General features: G+C 40.4%; 1 protein-coding gene across 7 annotated transcripts in view; it reads left to right on the plus strand.

Moving 5' to 3' along the window:
* Nucleotides 1-23,195, plus strand: part of LOC142759494 (anosmin-1-like) — a 97,698-nt gene that overhangs the window by 64,813 nt on the left and 9,690 nt on the right. For 6 of the 7 annotated variants that reach the window (XM_075861700.1, XM_075861703.1, XM_075861704.1 and 3 more), the window contains 6 exons: nucleotides 7,820-8,025; nucleotides 8,122-8,257; nucleotides 8,359-8,505; nucleotides 9,718-9,809; nucleotides 12,312-12,480; nucleotides 13,222-13,424. In XM_075861700.1, the coding sequence (XP_075717815.1) occupies nucleotides 7,820-8,025; nucleotides 8,122-8,257; nucleotides 8,359-8,505; nucleotides 9,718-9,809; nucleotides 12,312-12,480; nucleotides 13,222-13,424 (953 nt within the window). Of the gene's footprint in view, nucleotides 1-7,819; nucleotides 8,026-8,121; nucleotides 8,258-8,358; nucleotides 8,506-9,717; nucleotides 9,810-12,311; nucleotides 12,481-13,185; nucleotides 13,425-23,195 lie in introns of those variants that run through there. The other variant, XM_075861706.1, reaches the window with a different exon arrangement.

The following is a 23,195-nucleotide window of genomic DNA, read 5'->3' on the forward strand; positions in this document are numbered from 1 at the left end:
CTTTAAATTGCAGACTTTATACCCAGGGGGTTTGAACGATATCTCTGAATCAACACTTGACTAATTAATAGCTTTTTCTCAAATGTAAAGAACTACCCAAAATAATATAACTCTCATCATTACACATTAAGAAGTAATAAATAATTATTATATTTTTCCATACCTATTACTTCCCTTTTTGCAATTTTTCCCCGTATTTATTAGGTCTATTATGTTGTGACCTCCCCCGTTAGTCTTATCATTGTATATCTAACTATTTTTCCGCTAACTCTATCGTAGTATATATCGTACTGTTTGTCTATTAACAGAATTTCATACATCCCTTATAAATCACTTTTTGTAAAGTGTTTATTCCACTAATACAATACTACACCAGTGCCGAAAAATATGCTGTGCATCCTATGACAATACATAACAATATATCGATTTTCCCTTGTTTATTTTTAACTGGCAATAAATACTGTAAACTAGATTTGACTTAAGAATACTATATACTTAATAATATTATACATATGTTTAACAAACCTGTCCAGAAGTGGTCTTCCTTTGGTCCATTCACAGTGAGCGCTGATATGTCCTTCGTTCGCTGTTCCCGTCCTCTTTGTTTGTTTTTTCAGTTGCCTGGCAACGCTTCTGTTAGAACCACAAAAAAACCCCGAACAATCCTTCTAAGCAACTAAGAGCATTAAATTGTATACATACTCTTAATAAAGATTTAACTTTTACAAATTTTCCACGGCAGATACATATCCTTGTATGCTCTATAGCACTGTTCTCGGCCAGGTTGTCCTGGTTACCAAGTTCGCGTCCCGGCGTCCTTCGTTGCTACGTAACAACCTACTGGTCTGTAGCTCAGTACTTTGCTATTTTAACTTCCACGTATTGTGTCCTTTTTAAACCATTTATTTTATGCTTGTTTTTATTTTTAGTTTTTGATTATACATATGTCGACAATTCTTTGTTTTTTATGTCTTTTATTCTTATGTTATATAACAAACTTACTATGTATGAGTGATATACTTAACACGGGTAACTTTTTTCACCGATTTAAGTTTTGATTGGACGCAAAGGTAAAAAGCCGGCTGTGACGTCACGAACGCACCTTGACCTTTGCAGATTTGGCGGCTTTTTTACTCGTGTCATTTATGAACCATGATGGTATATAAGACGTGTTCAATGTATTATGCATATGGCCTGATGAAGACGATGGTTCATCGTCGAAACGCGTAGCCAATAAATTCCTTTATTATTATTATCTCCGAACTTCGATCCTGTTATTATCACCACTCAGCAGCGCCCCTGGAATGATCCTTTTTTCTCCTGCTTAAACTCTCCTCTCAAGCGGTCCTTTTGGATGCCGTCTCGGATCTGGCAGCAGCACTGTGGTTACATTTATATGCTTGTTAACTCCCTACCTAGGTGAGCATAATACCTTTAATACGGCATCATTGTCTCACCCTTACCGACTGATCTGCTTCTGCTTGGTGGCGCCGTGTTTTTTCTCTCTTTATCCCGAGGAATGATCGAGGCACTCAACGGAGCTGGCAAACAATTTCTTTATTACAAAAAGATCTTGGTCAGGATGTGGAATTGCCTACGGCCGTTACACGTGCGTACACGCTTTCTCAAGGCCCTGGCGTCACTTCCTTCACCTGCCCTTTTATTGACAAATTAGTGCACATTGTTACATAACAAAAAATTAAAAAAGACAGGGAAATGCACAGTATACTTTGGTGATTCATGCAACTGATACATTCTAATCTTGAAATATCAATATTTCAGTATCAAATTATCTAAAAACAAATAAGGTTCATGTTAAAAACGAACTCAGATCATTCCGATCATTGAGACCGAGCGGTCCTAGCGCACCTGTCAGAGAAATAATCTCTGCCTCTCTCTGCAACAGAGATTTGTGTCTGTCTCCTCCTAACGCCAATGGCTGAATGTGAACAATACCCACAAATCGCATACGTCGAGCGTTATTTTCATGTTTCTCCTGCATGTGTTGTATCAACCTAGGGCATCCCTCACATGTGATTAATGATCTTATATGTTCACGAAATCTTACATACATAGGTCGTATAGTTTTACCTATATAAAATCTACCGCAGTCACAGATCACTGCATATACAACGTATTGGGTCCTACAGGTTATTAATCCATTAATTTCAAACGTAATGCCCCCTAAATTCAGGTTCCTTGTACGTATTATGGAATTGCAATAATTGCATTGTCCACATCTATGGTTACCCTTTGGACTATTAGCTGTCAACCAGTTCTCTTTGCACTTCTCTTTTTGGGAAAAACGTCCCCTGACTAATATGTCTTTTAAATTTTTACATCTACGAATGGATACTATTGGTTTCCTAATTGCGACTTCCATAAGTAATGGATCATTCTCAATTAGGTGCCAGTTTTTTCGAATACTTGTTCGAATAACATCACTCATTGGGCTATAACCGAAGGATAGAACAAATCTCTGATCTTTTTTGATAGGAGTTTTTCGACTCTGTTTTTTATGATGGAATAACGATGTCTGTTTAATCTCACTAGCTCTATTTAAAGCTTCTTTTACCAATTGTACTGGATAACCTCTTGCTTCCAATTTTTGACTCATCTCATCTGCCTGTTCATAAAATGTCAAATCACTACTATTGATTCGTCTTAAACGTAAAAATTGAGCATAAGGTAAAGATTTAGTTATATGTCTAGGGTGATAGCTATCATACCGCAACAATGTATTGGTGGCTGTAGGTTTTCGGTAACCTTTAGTCTGAATTGCTCCCTCCTCTATTGTTACGTATACATCCAAAAACTCAATTTCTTGATTACCAAATTTATGTGTAAAACTCATATTGGATGAATTTGCATTTAGGTATTTTACAAAATCTAGGAACTCTTGCTGTGTACCAGACCACACTACAAAAATGTCGTCTATATAACGCAGGTATAACTGTAGGTATTTGGCATAGGGATTAGAAAGATTGTATATCATTTGTTCTTCAAAATCCGCTAAAAATAAATTCGCAAAAGTCGGAGCTACGGGGGTACCCATAGCCGTTCCCGACTTTTGTCGATACCAGATGTCATCAAATTGAAAGGAATTGTGACTCAACACATACTGTAATGCCTCACATATGAAGTCAATAAACGCATGATCACTTTTGGTATACTGCAATTGACGTCTAACAGCCTGTACACCGGCATCCTGAGGGATACGGGTGTATAGGCTTTCGACGTCAATACTGGCCAATTTAAATCCTTTTTGCCAACCAAAATCCATAATTATTGACAAGAAATCTTGTGTATCCTGTAAATAGGAAGGAATATTCTTTAATAATGGGCGCATGACCCAATCCAGATAGCGTGAAAGTGGCTCAGTAACTGATCCAATTCCCGCTATAATAGGACGGCCCGGGGGGGATTCCATTGATTTATGTACCTTTGGGATGAAATACCAATATGGTCTATTGGGGAATGGTATAATTAATTTCTCACCGAATTTTTCAGAAAAGAAACCACCCTCAACCCCTTTTCTCAATAATGATCTCAATAACCTCAGGTATAATGAAGTTGGTTCCTGTTTAAGGATTTCATAGACCAAATTATCATCTAACTGACGATGGGCCTCCTGAATATAATATTCTTTTGACAGTAATACTATATTCCCTCCTTTATCTGCCGGTTTTAAAATAACATTTTTGTTAGAACTTAACCATTTCAATGCCTTTCTTTCCTCTACTGATAGATTGGGAGTGGCTGATGGATAAATGAGGCATTTTACATCACGTAAAACCTCTTTTTGAAATAAATCCAATTGTGAACCGGCAGGTAAAGGAGGGTTGAAGGTGGATGCTTTCCCACCCTGAAACTTTTCAATATTGTACGATTGTGGTTCACAATCCACTTCTTCAATAGGGACATCCATTAGAATATGTAACATTTTTCTATCTTCAGCAGAAAAATTATCATTTAAGCTAAAGCCAAGAGTACCCACAGTAACTTTCCTTTCCCCAATAGGAGGCACTTTTGTAGAAATATTACCAGAAAAAACCCGATGCAAATTCATCTTACGTATTGATTTATAAAGATCTATTTCAAATTTAGTATAATCAAATTCAGAATTTATACAATAGTTGAAACCTTTTGAAAGCAGAGAGAGGCAATCTGGAGTCAAAATAAGATCGGACAGATTAATCACAGTTATTACATTGGTAGAAACAGGTACATCTAAACCAGATATAGACATTACATTATTAGAAGAACAGTCTCTTACTGTCTCCAAGAGACCTGCTTTCGCTTGACTCCTGCGTAGTTGCCTCTTCTGCCTTTGACGACCCCTTCTGATGCTCCTCCTAAAGGGTTATTGTTCCCCTCAGTTACAGGACTAGTAGAAATGTCCATCAACGGACCATGCCTGGTCACTTCTTCTCCATGGCTAGAATCTGATCCTGAATCAGTAGTCCAGTAATCAGTTGATTTGTGCTGGATCCTTTGACTTCTAAATTTTCGTATCCTCCGATTACCCCAACTGAAGATATGACCGGTATCAAAATCACCTTTATCTCGGATGAATTTATCTTTCTTTCTTTCTTTCTTTTATTTCCGACTGAATAGGAATAACCTTCTTATCAACTCTTTTAATAAACATTTGGAATTGTATTTCAGTTAATCTCGTTTTTAATTCCATTTTGGCTTTTCCAAGTTGTTCCTTTATAGATGTATATTCTTTTTCAGTGCGGGTCAGTATTAACTCAGTTAAGTTGAGTGAATGTTGTACATGCAGTTGTTTCCACCGTGCAGCAAATTCCATATCATCATGATACTGCGAGATTTCCTTGTATATACGCAGGCCTCTAGGTGATCTGTTGCAGTCTTTGTAAGATTGTAGGGAGTTAACAGTCCAGAACAATTTAACTTATTTTTCGGACAGGAACATGACCTTATTCTCAAGAGCTTTTGTGCCCATCACCTGCAACTCATCCTGGAGATTGCATTGTGCAAAAAACGCATCCACATCCATACGACCTGCGATCAGCGCTGCTGAATCCAAAGTAGCCAAGGGCTCCACATGGTCCACTGGGTTATTTTCCATGGCTGGTTCTTTCAGCGTGCTCTAGCCCAAAATACACTGTATGCAATCAATGGGAAGAAGGAAAGAGGCTGGCACTGCCAAAACCGCCTAATCGGAATGGGAGTTGAAATATGGCTTGCTTACTGTTGGATAATTGCAGGTAAATTGCCACGGAGTTGCTCGTCGAAAGAGTAGCACAATCGGCTGAATATGTTTGTAGAGGAATGATCGAGGCACTCACCGGAGCTGGCAAACAATTTCTTTATTACAAAAAGATCTTGGTCAGGATGTGGAATTGCCTACGGCCGTTTCACGTGCGTACACGCTTTCTCAAGGCCCTGGCGTCACTTCCTTCACCTGCCCTTTTATTGACAAATTAGTGCACATTGTTACATAACAAAAAATTAAAAAAGACAGGGAAATGCACAGTATACTTTGGTGATTCATGCAACTGATACATTCTAATCTTGAAATATCAATATTTCAGTATCAAATTATCTAAAAACAAATAAGGCTCATGTTAAAAACGAACTCAGATCATTCCGATCATTGAGACCGAGCGGTCCTAGCGCACCTGTCAGAGAAATAATCTCTGCCTCTCTCTGCAACAGAGATTTGTGTCTGTCTCCTCCTAACGCCAATGGCTGAATGTGAACAATACCCACAAATCGCATACGTCGAGCGTTATTTTCATGTTTCTCCTGCATGTGTTGTATCAACCTAGGGCATCCCTCACATGTGATTAATGATCTTATATGTTCACGAAATCTTACATACATAGGTCGTATAGTTTTACCTATATAAAATCTACCGCAGTCACAGATCACTGCATATACAACGTATTGGGTCCTACAGGTTATTAATCCATTAATTTCAAACGTAATGCCCCCTAAATTCAGGTTCCTTGTACGTATTATGGAATTGCAATAATTGCATTGTCCACATCTATGGTTACCCTTTGGACTATTAGCTGTCAACCAGTTCTCTTTGCACTTCTCTTTTTGGGAAAAACTTGGAAGCAAGAGGTTATCCAGTACAATTGGTAAAAGAAGCTTTAAATAGAGCTAGTGAGATTAAACAGACATCGTTATTCCATCATAAAAAACAGAGTCGAAAAACTCCTATCAAAAAAGATCAGAGATTTGTTCTATCCTTCGGTTATAGCCCAATGAGTGATGTTATTCGAACAAGTATTCGAAAAAACTGGCACCTAATTGAGAATGATCCATTACTTATGGAAGTCGCAATTAGGAAACCAATAGTATCCATTCGTAGATGTAAAAATTTAAAAGACATATTAGTCAGGGGACGTTTTTCCCAAAAAGAGAAGTGCAAAGAGAACTGGTTGACAGCTAATAGTCCAAAGGGTAACCATAGATGTGGACAATGCAATTATTGCAATTCCATAATACGTACAAGGAACCTGAATTTAGGGGGCATTACGTTTGAAATTAATGGATTAATAACCTGTAGGACCCAATACGTTGTATATGCAGTGATCTGTGACTGCGGTAGATTTTATATAGGTAAAACTATACGACCTATGTATGTAAGATTTCGTGAACATATAAGATCATTAATCACATGTGAGGGATGCCCTAGGTTGATACAACACATGCAGGAGAAACATGAAAATAACGCTCGACGTATGCGATTTGTGGGTATTGTTCACATTCAGCCATTGGCGTTAGGAGGAGACAGACACAAATCTCTGTTGCAGAGAGAGGCAGAGATTATTTCTCTGACAGGTGCGCTAGGACCGCTCGGTCTCAATGATCGGAATGATCTGAGTTCGTTTTTAACATGAACCTTATTTGTTTTTAGATAATTTGATACTGAAATATTGATATTTCAAGATTAGAATGTATCAGTTGCATGAATCACCAAAGTATACTGTGCATTTCCCTGTCTTTTTTAATTTTTTGTTATGTAACAATGTGCACTAATTTGTCAATAAAAGGGCAGGTGAAGGAAGTGACGCCAGGGCCTTGAGAAAGCGTGTACGCACGTGAAACGGCCGTAGGCAATTCCACATCCTGACCAAGATCTTTTTGTAATAAAGAAATTGTTTGCCAGCTCCGGTGAGTGCCTCGATCATTCCTCTACAAATATATTCAGCCGATTGTGCTACTCTTTCGACGAGCAACTCCGTGGCAATTTACCTGCAATTATCCAACAGTAAGCAAGCCATATTTCAACTCCCATTCCGATTAGGCGGTTTTGGCAGTGCCAGCCTCTTTCCTTCTTCCCATTGATTGCATACAGTCTATTTCATATGTATGAACATTTCCGAATCGCCCTGTATTGATCTTTGACACTTATAGTATCATCTTATGCAGGAAATATAGTCTCCTAATTCCTTTATACACAATATATTTATTATCAATAAAAATAATAAAATAAAAAAATCATATTTAGTATATCTGTATGTAATAAGAATATTGTCGTTTTCTTACTGGTATGCAAAGTGTTATATACTGTACTTGGAAATCTGTGTTCTTGTATTGTCAATTTTTTTTTTTTTAACAAAAGAGAATTTCTAATAAGATGTAAAGAAAATATTGTAAAATATCTTTATAAAGCAATTTTGTGATATAACATTGCACAGCATAATATATGCAATATAAAAAAAAGTATAAAAGTATATAAAGCTAACTTTTTTGTTCTTGTTTTTTTCCCCAGATACATAAATATATTGTTTTATATCTTAAAGTTTAATGTATCTTCACTTTTGCTTTTCTATAGATCCTTTGCCACCGACTGCTCCTACTGGTCTTAGAAAGTATAACCTAACTGTTGGCCATGATGACACTATGAGCGTGAATATTATCTGGACTGTACCACCGGAACATGACCTAAGAATTCATCATTACCGATTATGCTGGAACATTAAGAATTCAGGAGAGCTGTATTCAGAGAGGAAGGTGGAGAGTTGGGTTTTAATAGATGGGGTATGTATTGTATTGCTAAGATTCAGTTGCCTAATCACATCCGGTAAACTTCTTCTCTTGGAATGTCAAATTCCTTTTTATTATCTTTTAACTCAGGCAAATACAAAATTTACACTTCAAGGCCTGCTACCTGACACTGAGTATCTTGTTAAAATACAAGCTGTATCCTATTGGGGGCAGAAAAGAATGAAAAGCCCAAAAGCACAGTTCTACTTCAGTACAGCACAACAAGGTGACACCGAGACTTATCTCACCTTTACGTACGTGTTCACTATAAGAAATAACTGATGAACATATTTTGAGTTACTGCTTTTTATTCTTTGTTTTGTACAGATTTCAAATCAGTAAGCATGAATCCTGCTTTGAATCCATGTAGCAGACAAGGCAAATCATACAAAAGCTGTAAAATTGATTTACAAGCATATTCTTTTAATCACAATAATGAGTTGAAAATACAATTATTTTGGAAGCAAATGTCAGGTAAGATATAGTGCACTGCTTTGTGTTAAAGAACCTTGACAATAGAGCTTCGAAAGCTGGACAATAGTCAATATTGCTTGCCACCATGATGGCTTCCACAAAGGTTATCACCCAGATTTCCCAAACCTTTAAGGCTTAATTCACATCTGCGCTCGGGCTCCGTTCCGACGTGCCGTCTGAGCTTTCTGTTGGAACGGAGCCTTGAGAGACACAAACGGAAACCATAGGTTTCCGTTTCCATCACCATTGATTTCAATAGTGACGGATCCGGTGCCAATGGTTTCCGTTTCTCTCCGTTGTGCAAGGGTTCCGTCGTTTTGACGTAATCAATAGCGTAGTCGACTACACTATTGATTCCGTCAAAACTACGGAGACAAATGGAAACCATTGGCACCGGATTCGCCACCATTGAAATCTTTGAAACCTTTGGTTTCCGTTTGTGTCAGTCAGGGTCCCGTTCCGACGGAAAGCTCCAACAGAACGTCGGAACGGGACCCTGGCGCAGATGTGAACGAAGCCTAACAGATACGTGCACATGTGCAGCTATTTTTTTATTCCTCCAATGTAAAAAAAAAACTACTTAGCAGATGTATGTGTCTCCATGGTAACAGACGACAAACAAACCCGAGTAGTCAGATCCTGCATTCATGTGTAAGGGTCCTGTTACATGGCCCGACGTGGACCGCGTAAACGAGCACCGATCAACGAGACAGCTCGTTGATCGGTGTTTGTTTGCTCCTTTCACATGGAAGAATGATTGCTTATTTATTAGGGATGAGTGATCGTTACTCTGATCACTCGTACCCATACATTTTCATCATGTCAGCAGCGCATCTCCCTCGTTCATCGGCGTTTGCTCGTTCAACGGCCGATCATTGTCCTGATTACACAGGGCACTGCTCGGGAACAAGCGTTCATATTAACGCTCAATTGCCCGATCATTGGCCTGCGTAATAAGGCCTTTACTCTACTACCTCTGTCGCTTCTTCATCTGGCTGTAGGTTAGCAAGAAGATTGTGCCCAGCTCTGATAAAGTGGTGTAGAGAAAGCTAAATTCAAATGGAACCTTGTTTTTCAAACAATTGGCTGGTGTGATGTACATAAACCATGACCCAAATAGAAATAATAATAATATAGAATCATGAGTTTATCACGTTACAACTGAAATCGTAATAATAACATGGTGGTTTCTAAATCATATTTTGTCTACAGAAAATTTTGTGGAACCGTACACTTACTTAATAAAATGGAGAGCAGTCACGTGTGACAGTAATGATACCATTGCAGGGAGAAAAGAAGTGAAGGTGAGAAATGTCTGTACTTTTTATTTTTAACTCATATATAAGACATATTGTGCAGAAATATGCAAAAGCCTTTACTTTACTAATTATTCTGACAGAAAAGACTAGAACTGAATGAAGTTCTGCCCAATGCAAAAGATACTGCACATCTGAAGTACACACTCAAGCTTGATAACAACTTTAGATGTGTGCTACAAATTGTTCTTTATAGGTATGCCTAGCTAGTTGCCTGGGGCATAATATTGGGGATGCAATGGTTGCACTGGCACTCGCGTCCCTCTGCCTATGAGAAGATCAGTACTAAGAATGACATGTGGTTTTGCATTAAAGGGGATTTCCCATCCATGAGGGCCATTTATGACATCCACAGGATATGTCATAAATTTCAGATAGATGCGGGTCCCAGCCACTTACGGATTACGTGGTCGGGAGTTACGGAAACAGCGTAACTCGCTGAGCTATGCTGTTTCCATAACTGCAATAGAAACTGAATAGTAGTTACGGAAACAGCGTAGCTCGCATGCTACTTTGCTTCTGTAACTGCCATTCACTACTATGGAAGTTATGGAAACAGCATAGCTCAGTGAGTTACGCGGTTTCCCTAACTCCCGATCATATAATTAGTAAGTGTCCGGAAGGCAGCGTAAGCACAAAAAGCTAGAACATGGTTTAGAGATAGGTTTTGATTCCAGAGGTGGGACCCGCATCTAATTGACATTTATGACATAACCTGTGGAGGTGTCATAAATGTCCTTCATGGGAAAACCCCTTTAAAGGGGAGTTACGAAGTCAATTGAACTATTGTGCTACTGTCCTGGCTGTGTCCATTTCCACAGGCTTCTATGTAGTGCAACTTATGGTGACTGGAAATTGGAGATACATCCCTATAAAACATAACATGAATCACATGAAATGTTCACAAAGAAACTGTGAGGCCTTTTATGGTACCTCATCTTGCTTTTTGCCTCTTTCAAGCTTGTTTTTCAGCCAATCGGCAATAAGCTCTATAAAATACCCCAATCAACCCCTCCCCCAATATAGACGTGAGGTGTAAACTCTCCGAATCAGTTGTACAATGAGGGACACTAAGTGGTATAAAGACAGAGTCAGGCAGTGTCAGGGAGAGAAATATATAAAGACAGAGTAATATAGCACCTTCATAACAGGGAAAAAAATAAAATGGGCGCATTGACTTCTGCATAGAAGTTTATGAAAACTAAGAAAAAAGATGTTGGATTTTTTTATGTTTTTGTTTTTTTATTGGAACAGACCGGAAGCCCTGATTTGATGGATTGGTGTGGAATCAGGGAAAATATTACACAGTAAGGGTATGTTCACACGCACTGTTTTCAGACGTAATTCGGGCGTTTTACACCTGGAATTACGCCTGAAAAAACGGGTCCATTACGCCTACAAACATCTGCTCATTGCTTTCAATGGTTTTTACGATGTTCTGTTCCCATGAGGTGTTATTTTACGCGTTGCTGTCAAAAGACGGCACGTAAAAAGAGGCCCGCGAAAAAGAAGTGCATGTCACTTCTTGGGACGTTTTTGGAGCTGTTTTTCATTGACTCCATTGAAAAACAGCTCCAATAACATCCGTAAAATACGCTGCGAAAAAGGCAAGTTGTTACAAAAACTTCTGAAAATCAGGAGCTGTTTTCGCCTGAAAACAGCTCCGTATTTTCAGACGTATTTTGCTAAGCGTGTGAACATACCCTAACCGTTCAAATGAATGATATGCATCCAAAACATGATTGTGTCAAGTCCTGCTCTCCATTTTAGCTATGGGAAGGGTCTCAAGAGGGACAACCTATTCAAGAATCCAAGTTAAAAAGCTTTCTTATATTAAAAATCTTCAAAAGCATATAGCAAAACAGTCTAAACACTTGATACTAACAACCAAGTGCATTTAAATACATACAAATCAGGAAAGTCTGACCTAAAGGAAGCCAGTCGCATTGGAAACGCAGTCCAATCTGCGGGCAGCAAGTTTTAGAGCAGGAGACGCTGAGCAGACTGATCTATATTTTTGTAGCAAAAGATTCAGTATAATTTATTAAATTAAAGCTATTTATTCATTTAAACCTCTGCTCATTCTGGACTGAGGAGTCCAGTGGGCGATCCTGACCAGTGATTGACAGCCTTCCCTGTATGAGTGTGAATACAGATATGTCAATCACTAAGTAGGAACGCCCACTGGACTCCTAAACTCAGAACGAGCATAAGTTGACAATAAAAACTATATATCAATCTGCTTATCTCCCTCTGCTCTAAAATTTGAAAATTTGCTGATCGCAGATTGGTCTGCATTTAGATAAATTATTTTTTTAATGAGAAAAAATTGCCAAAAGTGAGCAGTTGAAGAAATAACTTTTTAACTTTAGTTCCCCAGTTTGAATGTTAACATTTAGAATTCATGTTTGATGTAACAATCACCTTGCCTTTATCACTTGTATTGAGTTATTAGTGTGTTAAATGAGGACTTCTGAATTTTTACTGCAGGGATTGAGCTACATTATTACTGGAATCCAGTTAGCATGCAACTATAAAGTAGCAGTACGGCCATTCACCCTTGAGGGACCATTGGTTGAAGAGGTGACATTTGTAAAAACACCCAAGTGCAACAACATGAAAGTTAATAGCCTGAAAGACCCACGTTGTCCAAAACAGGGTGAGCGACCTACTAACAAAGTACAATTTGACATTTTGGTTACAGTACGTGGACTTTGATTAAATCTGTGTCCATATATAAATGTAACAGGTTATGTCTTTTATTTATATATATATATATATATATATATATATATATATATATATATATATATGTATATATATATATATATATATATATATATATATGTGTGTGTGTGTATATGTATGTAATTCTATATATATATATATATATATATATATGTATACATAAATGTATGTATGTATATATATGTATATGTATATATATATATACATACACACACACACACACACACACACACACACACACACACACACACACACACACACATTACTATTGGTCTATTATTGCACAAGTGTATTTGACTTTTTGTTTTTATAAGATATAGTCAGCCAACTTATATTGGATCTACCTGTATAAATGTATCCCTTGGTTTTTATTTGGACTATCCCTGACAATAGTAAAATGTTATACATTTTTATACTGTATATATCTCACCCAATTCTTTTCACTTATACGCACCAGGAAATACATTGTCACATTTGCCCATTAATGTCTAAGTATGGTCAAATAAATGTAATGTCAAGAATATGAGAATAGTAAAACATAGCTGTGTGCTGAACAAAAAATGAGCCTTTGTTAAATGTACTTGAAGCAACTGACTGATGCGTTTTTACTGCGCAGGAAAGTTATAAAACAAGATATTTTCTGAAACTCTAGGGCGCCACCGTCTGTCCAGAAGTGTCATGCACAGATCAGAAAAATTAAGAGCCGTCTTCCAGAGGGTGAATGGGAAAATTAAAGGAGAATTTCAGTGGCAAGTTTTACAAACTGATCCATTCCTCTTGATCAAAAGCTTTATATTCAACTGGGCAGAGATGTCACAAACTGCTGCATTTTACAACACACTCAGACTTCCAGCCGTAAGTGTAATATGGTGTCAGAACTGATGAAATAGCTCCAGTAACTGTGAGAGCCTTATATTTAAACATATGTTTTTGCATTTCACAATATTTGTATTACAGTGTAACTCAATTTTAGTATTTAAAGGGGTTGTCCGAGATTTATTTTTTCAGTAAATTTAAACACACATTGCACATATTTACAGTTGAATAATATACTTACCCGTGCAATCTTGCTTCTGTTCTCCGCTCTGGCTGTTCTTTTCTTTGGATCACATGACTTCTGACGTCACTTTTTCAGGCTCCTCCACTGTCGCGTCGTATCCCGATCACATGGTCTCGCCCCAGAGAGACCTCGGATGGGCTTACGACACGTCACTGGTGACGTGTAGTTTCGGCGTGTGCTGGTTGATTACTGCCCGCCCAGCCTATGTAGCTTTTTACTGTGAGCGCGCCTATGACCCCAGGCAGAACGCCGTAATTTCCTGGCTCTTCCTAAAGCTGCTGCAGGTGTCCGACATACGGGGCGCCTGTCAGCAGCGATCAGCTGCTCTTCGGCGCGGGGGGGGGGGGCGCTGCTGATAGGCGCCCCGTATGTCGGACACCTGCAGCAGCTTTCGGGGGGATTCACACGAGCGTGTATTCGGTCCGTGCGGGCAGCGTGGTTTTCACGCGGCACGCATGGACCAATACAAGTCTATGGGGCAGTACAGACAGTCCGTGCTTTTTGCACAGCGTTTGTCTGCTGCGCAAAAAGCGCGACAGGTTCAATAACTCTGCGTATTTCGCGCATCACGCACCCTTTGAAGTCAATGGGTGCGTGAAAACCACGCAGGTTGCGCGGAAGCACTTCCGTGCGAACCGACTGAAACAGCGCACCAGCTGTCAAAAGGATGAATGTAAACAGAAAAGCACAACGTGCTTTTCTGTTTCCGAACATCCAAACGGAGTGTCTTTGCGATGAGTGAAGCCGGACAAGCGAACCGAACTAGTTTTGGCCGAACCCGGCAAAAAAATTATCGGTACGCGACGTCAGGAGATAGTCACTGTCCATGGTGCTGAAAGAGTTAAACTGTTTAAGCACCATGGATAGTGACTACCGATCCCAATATACATGAATGTGTAGAAAAAAAAACGAAGTTCTGACTTACCGATAACTCCCGGCGTCTTCCTCCAGTCTGACCTCCCGGGATGACAATTCAGTCCAAGTGACAGCTCCAGCCAATCACAGGCCAAGCACAGGCTGCAGCGGTCACATGGACTGGCGCGTCATCCAGGGAGGTGGGGCCCGATGTCGAGAGGCGCGTCACCAAGGACGCGTCACCAAGGCAACGGCCGGGAAGTTCTCGGTAAGTACGAACTTTTTCTTTTTTTTCAACAGGTTTTTCTATATTGTGTTCGGCATTCACTGTCGAGGGTGCTGAAAGAGTTAGCTCTTACAGCACCTTGGACAGTGACGGGCGTCGACTAGCCTCATCTCTATGATGGCGGCTGCGTGAAAATCACGCAGCCGCGCATCATACACGGATGACACACGCAGCTGTCAAATGGTTTTTGCGCGCGCAAAACGCTGCGTTGTTTGCGCGCGCAAAAACGCAACGTTCGTCTGTATCTGCCCTTAGGAAGAGCCAGGAAATTACGGCGTTCTGACTGGAGTCTGTGACGGCCAGGGAGTGGACTAGTCCAGTCACCTTACCTGTCATCTGACCTCAGTCAGTGACATGAGGTCAGATGACTCAGGTCAGGGGACAGGTCCACTCCCGTGCTGCAGCCTTCCTACTCTGCCTCTACTCTGTGCTCTGCTGTTACACACAGCCGAGAAGCAGAAGAGGAAGCTCCACCCACAGCCCATCCTGACCTGTGATGCTGTCAGCAAGGAGACATGGTGAGTGTCTGTGTGTTTATGTGTGTGTAGTGTGTGTACAGTGTGTGTCTCTGTCTTTGTATGTGTATATGTTACAGTGTGTGTGTGTGTGTGTGTGTGTGTGTGTGTGTGTGTGTGTGTGTGTGTGTGTGTGTCTCTGCATGTGTTTGTCTCTTACATTATCTGTTCTCAGAGAGTTATCACTGTGTTATCTGTGATGATACATAGGACTGCAGGCAACATCTACCACATTATCTGTAATCAGAGAGTTATCATTGTGTTATCTGTGGTGTTACATAGGACTGCAGGTAACAATACTATCTGTACTCAGAGAGATATCACTGTGTGTTATCTGCGGTGTTACATAGGACTGCAGGTAACACAACTACATTATCTGTACTCAGAGAGTTATCAGTGTGTTATCTGGGGTGTTAAATAGGACTGCAGGTAACATCTACATTACAGGGGATCATGGGTATGGTGGGTTACAAGACAGGAAACAGACAGTAAGGGATGTAAACAAACAGCAAGGGATGTAAAGAAACAGAAAGAGCAGCAGTGATGATGGAAATCAAACAGAAACTGGTTAGAAGTTTAATAGGGGGTATTAGGGAAGGCAAACCAAGGCTGGGGGACACTTTTTAGATTTTTTTTTCCTGGACAACCCCTTTAACCCCTTCGCGCTCAGGTCAGTACTATTACGTCGCGCTAAGTACATCGTTCGCGCTCAGGTCATTAATAGTACTGACCTGAGTAAACACGGCGCCATCTTTCCCCGGCGCGTGTCTGAGCTGTGATACTTGCTGTTTCCGACAGCAGGCTATCACAGCTTAGTGTGCAGGGACCGATCGCGGTGGTCCCCGCCGATTAACCCCTTAGAAGCCGCGTTCAATAGCGATCGCGGCTTCTTAGGGGTTAAGCTGCCATCGCCGGCCTGCTACACGATAGCGGGCCGCGATGGCTACTATGGCCACCAGAATCCTAACAATGGACTCTGGCTATGCCATCGACGGAAGCCTAGTGGGTCCCGACAAAGTCAGGACCCACTATGCTTGCTGTCAGCGAACAGCTGACAGCTCTAATACACTGCACTACGTATGTAGTGCAGCGTATTAGAATAGCGATCAGAGCCTCCTGCCCTCATGTCCCCTAGTGGGACAAAGTAAAAAAAGTGTGAAAAGTAAAAAAAAGTTATGTAAAAATAAGAAAATAAAAGATTTAAAAGTAATAAAAGTAAAAATCCCCCTTTTTCCCTTATCAGTCCTTTATTATTAATAAAAATATATAAATAAACAAATAAACTATACATAATTGGTATCGCCGCATCCGTAACGGCCTGAACTACAAAACGATGTCGTTATTTATCCCGCGCAGTGAACGCCGTAAAAGAAAATAATAATAAACCGTACCACAATCACAATTGTTTGGTCACTTCATCTCCCAAAAAATGGAATAAAAAGAGATCAAAAATTCGCATGTACCTAAAAATGGTACTGATCGAAACGACAGTTCGTTACACAAAAAATAAGTCCTCGCACGGCTTTATTGATGGAAAAATAAAACAATTATGGCTCTTAGAATAAGGTAACACAAAAAGTGAATGATTGTTTACAAAACGTATTTTATTGTGTAAATGCCATAAGACATAAAATAAAACTATAAACATCTGGTATCGACGTAATCGTATCGCCCCGCAGAATAAAGTGAATATGTCATTTATAGCGCACGGTGAACGCTGTAAAAAAAATAGAATAAAAAACAATAGTAAAATTGCTGTTTTTTTAGTCACCACGCCACCTAAAAATAGAATAAAAACTGATCAAAAAGCCGCATGCACCCCAAGAAAACTACAATGGATTCCTCAGGGTCTCTAGTTTCCAAAAAGGGGTCACTTTTGGGGGGTTTCCACTGTTTTAGCACCACAAGACCTCTTCAAACCGGACATGGTGCCTAATAAATTAAATTAAATTAATTAAATGTCACCTCTACTTTGCTCTAAATTCCTGTGAAACACCTAAAGGGTTAATAAACTTTCTAAATGCTGTTGTGAATACTTTGAGGGGTCTAGTTTCTGAAATGGGGTGTTTGATAAGGGTGTCTAATATATGGGCCCCTCAAAGCAACTTCAGAACTGAGCTGGAAATTAAAAAATAAAATATAAATGAGGCAATACTTCGCTTCTTACATTATACTCATAATGAGACGTGCCCACCCCGAGATGACCCCAGTTTTGACCGTTTGTATAAACGGAGACCCCTATTAGACCGTTTCAGTGCCCGGTTTTCCCAGCATTCACCCCCGAGAAGTGTATTTCTATAGATGAATCCCTGGTACATTTTAAAGGGAGGCTTCAATTCCGCCAGTACCTGCCGGTTAGGAGGGCAAGGTATGGCGTGAAGATGTATAAGCTGTGCGAGAGTGCATCAGGGTATACCTACAAATTTAGGATATATAAAGGGAAGGACACCAGTATTCAGCCCCCAGAATGCCCCCCATTACTGGGAGTTAATACAAAAATTGTGTGGGATTTGGTGCACCCACTGCTGGACCAGGGTTACCACCTCTACCTGGATTATTCTTATACCAGCGTCTCACTCTTCAACTGCCTCGCTTCCAGAAGTCCTGCGGCATGCGGCACTGCTAGAAGTAATCTGAGAGGCCTCCCTAAGACTCTGCAGGGCAAAGCTCAGAAGGGGTGAGAGCAGGGCACAATCTAGCAGCAACATATTGTGTGTCAAGTACAAGACCAGGGAGATGCCACACCAGTACCCATGTACCTGTACGAGGTACCAGTACAGGGACCCCCAAACCAGACTGCATCCTGGACTACAATAGGTACATGGGACGGGTGGACTTGTCAGATCAAGTCCTGAAGCCTTACAGTACTTCTGGAAGCGGGGCCACAGGCATCGTACCAGGGCAACACTTTTTAGGAGAAGTTCCCCAAACTGGCAAGAAGGGAAAAAGTCAAAAGAGGTGCAGAGTCTGCTATAAGAGGGGGATAAGGAAGGACACAATATATCAATGTGACGCGTGTCCCGAAAAACCAGAGCTCTGTATGAAAGAGTGTTTTAAAATGTATCATCCATCCCTTTATTTTTAATTTACCCCAGTTTTATTCGCTCTGATCCACTTCGCACAGCTTACCCCTCCTCATCTTTCCCCTCTGAGCCCTGCTGTGTGCCCAGGCAGCTGATAACAGCCACATGTAGGGTATTGCCGTACCCAGGAGAACCAACATTACAGTTTATGAGGTGTATATCTCCGGTGGCGCATGCTGGGCACAATATTTCGGACACTGAATTGGCATATATGTATAGAAAATTGCAAATTTCACTCTGCACCAACTGCTGCACATTATCTTTTACACAATACCTGTGGGGTCAAAATGCTCACTACACCTCTAGATGAATGCCTTAAGGGGTGTAGATTTTAAAACAGGGTCACTTCTCGGGTGTTTCAACTGTACTGGTACCTTAGGGGCTTCTGCGTACAAGACTTAGCACCAGAAAAGCTCCAGTAGGCCAAATGGTGGTCCTTTCCTTCTGAGCCCTGCCGTGTGCCCAGGCAGCTAATAACAGCCACATGTAGGGTATTGCCGTACCCGGGAGAGCCCACATTACAGTTTATGGGGTGTATGTCTCCGGTGGCACATGCTGGGCACAATATATCGGACACTGACATGGCATATATATAGAAAATTGCAAATCTCACTCTGCACCATCTGCTTCGCATTATCTTTTACACAGTACCTGTGGGGTCAAAATGCTCACTACACCTCTAGATGAATTCCTTAAGGGGTGTCGTTTTTAAAACGGGGTCACTTCTCGGGGGTTTCAACTGTACTGATACCTCAGGGGCTTCTGCACACATGACTTAGCACCAGAAAATTCCCAGTAGGCCACATGGTGGTCCTTTCCTTCTGAGCCCTCCCATGGGCCGAAACGGCAGTTTATCACCACAAATAGGGCATCGCCACACTCAGGACAAATTGGGCAACAAAATGCGGTATTTTATTCCTTGTGAAAATAAGAAATTTTGAGCCAAAACTACCTCTTATTGGAAAAAATAATTTTTTTTTTAATTCACAGCCCAATTCAAATAAATTCTGTGAAAAAACTGTGAAGTCTAAATGGTCACAACACCCATAAATGAATTCCTTGAGGGGTGTAGTTTCCAAAATGGGGTCACTTCTGGTGGGTTTCCATTGCTTTGATACCTTTGGGGCTCTGCAAATGCGACATGGCACCCGAAAACCAATCCAGCAAAATCTGGGCTCCAAAGAACACATAGCGCTCCTTTCCTTTTAATACCTCCCATGGGCCCAAACGGCAGTTTATCGCCACAAATAGGGTATTGCCGCACTCAGGACAAATTTGGCAACAAAATGGGGTATTTTATTCGTTGTGAAAATAAGACATTTTGAGCCAAAACTACATCTTATTGGAAAAAAGTTGTTTTTTTTTAATTCACAGCCCAATTCAAATAAGTTCTGTGAAAAAACTGTGGGGTCTAAATGGTCACAACACCCATAAATAAATTCCTTGAGGGGTTTTATTTCCAAAATGGGGTCACTTTTGGTGGGTTTCCATTGCTTTGATACCTCTGAGGCTCTGCAAATGCGACATGGCACCCGAAAACCAATCCAGCAAAATCTGGACTCCTAAGAACATACAGCGCTCCTTTCCTTCTGAGGCCTCCCATGGGCCCAAACAGCAGTTTATCACCACAAATGGGGTATTGCCGCACTCAGGAAAAATTGGGCAACAAAATGGGGCATTTTGTTCCCTGTGAAAATAAGAAATTCTGGTCAAAATTGACATCTTATTGGAAAAATTGTCATTCTTTTAATTTCACAGCCCAATTCAAATACGCGCTGTGAAAAAACTACGGGGTCAAAATGGTAACAATAACCATAAATGAATTCCTTGAGGGGTGCAGTTTCCAAAATGGGGTCAGTTTTGTGGGATTCCTACTGTTTTGGCACCTCAACACCTCTCCAAACCTGGCATGCTGCCTAAAATATATGCTAATAAAAAAGAAGCACCAAAATGCACTAGGTGTTTCTTTTCTTCTGGGGCCTGTGTTTTAGTCCACGAGCGCACTAGAGCCACATGTGGGACATTTCTAAAAACTGCAGAATCTGGACAATACATATTTAGTAGTGTTTCTCTGGTAAAACCTTCTTTGTTACAGAAAAAAAATAGAATAAAATTGAAATTCAGCAAGAAAAATGAAATTTGCAAATTTCACCTCCACTTTGCTTTAATTCCTGTGAAATGCCTGAAGGGTTAAAAAACTTTCTAAATGCTGTTTTGAATACTTTGAGGGGTCTAGTTTTTAAAATGGGGTGTTTTATGGGGGTTTCTAATACATAGGCCCCTCAAAGCCTCTTCAGAACTGAACAGGTACCTTAAAAAAAAGGCTTTTGAAATTTTCTTAAAAATATGAGAAATTGCTGTTCATGTTCTAAGCCTTGTAACGTCCAAGAAAAATAAAAGAATGTTCAAAAAACGATGCCAATCTAAAGTAGACATATGGGAAATGTGAACTAGTAACTATTTTGGCTCGTATAACCATTTGTTTTACAAGCACATGCATTTAAATCGGAAAAATGCTATTTTTTCTCTAAATTTTGCAATTTTTCACAAATAAACACTGAATATATCGACCAAATTTTACCACTAACATAAAGCCCAATGTCTCACGAGAAAACAATCTCAGAATCGCTTGGATAGGTTTAAGCATTCCGACGTTATTACCACATAAAGTGAAATATGTCAGATTTGAAAAATGGGCTCTGAGCCTTAAGGCCAAAATTAGGCTGCGTCCTTAAGGGGTTAAGGCTTTGTTCACACCTGCATCAGTGTTCCGTTCCGGAGTTCCATCGGAGCTTCCCGTCAGAGCGGAACCCTGACTGAAACAAATGGAAAACATAGGTTTGTATCACTTTTGCATCATACATTTCCATCACTATTGATTTCAATGGTGACGGATCCGGTGCAAATAGTTTCCGTTCGTATCAGTTATGCAAGGGTTCCGTGAATAGCGTAGTCAACTACTGTAATATTGGTGTATATAACGTCTAAGGGCCTGTTCACATTAGCGTTGGCTGTCCGTTCCGGGGTTCCGTCTGAGGTTTCCGTCGGCTGAACCCCGCAACGGAAAGCCAAACTGAAACCACAGCTTCCGTTTCCGTCACCATTGATATCAATGGTGACGGAAACATTGCTAATGGTTTCCGTTCGTCACCGTTCCGGCAGGTTTCCATTTTAATGACGGAATCAATAGCGGAGTCGACTGCGCTATTGATTCTGTCGGAAAAACAGCTCCTGATTTTCCGACATTTTTGTAGCAACTCACGTTTTTCACGGCGTATTTTACGGACGTTATTGGAGCTGTTTTTCAATGAAAAAGTCCATGAAAAATGGCTCCAAAAACGTCCCAAGAAGTGACATGCACTTCTTTTTCGTGGGCGTCTTTTTACGCGCCATCTTTTGACAGCGACGCGTAAAATTACACTCCGTGGGAACAGAACATCATAAAATCCATTGAAAGCAATGGGCAGATGTTTGGAGGCGTAATTGAGCCGTTTTTTCAGGTGTAATTCGAGGCGTAAAACGCCCAAATTACGTCTGAGAACAGTGCGTGTGAACATATCCTTACACTGAATCCGTCAGTCCCGCGGACCTGACAGGTTCAGTGTCGGCGGGTCCTGTGTGTCTCTGACACGCAAGATCCTCCTGTAAACGATCACATCAAACGTGTACATAACCTTTAAGTCTATCTAATCAAAACATTGTTTCACTTGTAGCTTTCTCAGAACTGCAGCGGTTGGCTGCACGCTTTACTTTCCCAAACTGGACAGGACTGCAGTGTGTACAGCGTCTTAACCTATTTACTATCCCCCAACTCCTCAATAAATATCCATGTTCGGATAGACCAAGTGAACATATTTACCGCCATGTTAGGGAAATTAACCACTGACAGACACCTCTGGCTGAACTTATCTCCAAGGGAATAAAAAATCCATATGTTGAAATCCATTATATCCAATCTAGTTTAGCCTAATGGGGCAGAGTCAAAATGTATCAAAATGCATAACCAGCTTTATGCATTGCAGATCCCAAGGCTGGTGTATTCTGGTGTACTAAGACTCATTAAAACATCACCCAACACCATAACATTTGTGCATACAAATTGATGTCCAGGGCTGCAGATGTGGATGCGGACATGCTACCCATGGAAGACTGGTACATTGGCAATTGTCACAGCCTCTCTGGACATGCGTTGGATACATTTTTCAAAAGTAAAACGATACAAAAGTTAGTTAGTACATTGACAATTGCTGTAGCTTTCACTTTGCACACTTTCAGCTTTACAAAGATTTATCTGTCCAATAAACACAAATATTAATCACCAGGAACAGCAACTATGTCAAAAAGTCATATGCAATAAAAAAACATTCATTGCGTTCTACCGGTTTGACATGAAAAGGGATATAGTAGTATTCCTACTCCTCTGGTCCCAGGCACGAGGTCAATCCCCATCAGCTGAAACATTGCACTTTGAATCCAAGTTCTTATGTATAGTATATTCACTGGACTGTGAAACATAAAAGACTAATTTAGTGCAGTAAAGCCTCCTGGCGAAGCTAGTGGTGTGTTTTTCCCCTTGTGTGCCCGCCACACTGCCACCATGTCGAAGGGTGAGTGCTGAAATTTTGCCGATCCACACTGTTATATGCCATTCGGGGCTGCTGTAGTCTAGGGTATGCTCGTACTATTTATAAAAGATTATTTTTCGCTATGTCATAGATTAATCTATATATACCCTGCATATTGACTTGTCTATACCATTTGTACTGCATTCAGCTTTTTAGAGGCAAATACAATTAGATAGATTAGGCTGGGTTTTCAGCTGCATTG

Source organism: Rhinoderma darwinii, chromosome 4 (assembly GCF_050947455.1).
Source record: "Rhinoderma darwinii isolate aRhiDar2 chromosome 4, aRhiDar2.hap1, whole genome shotgun sequence".
NCBI lineage: Eukaryota > Metazoa > Chordata > Amphibia > Anura > Rhinodermatidae > Rhinoderma > Rhinoderma darwinii.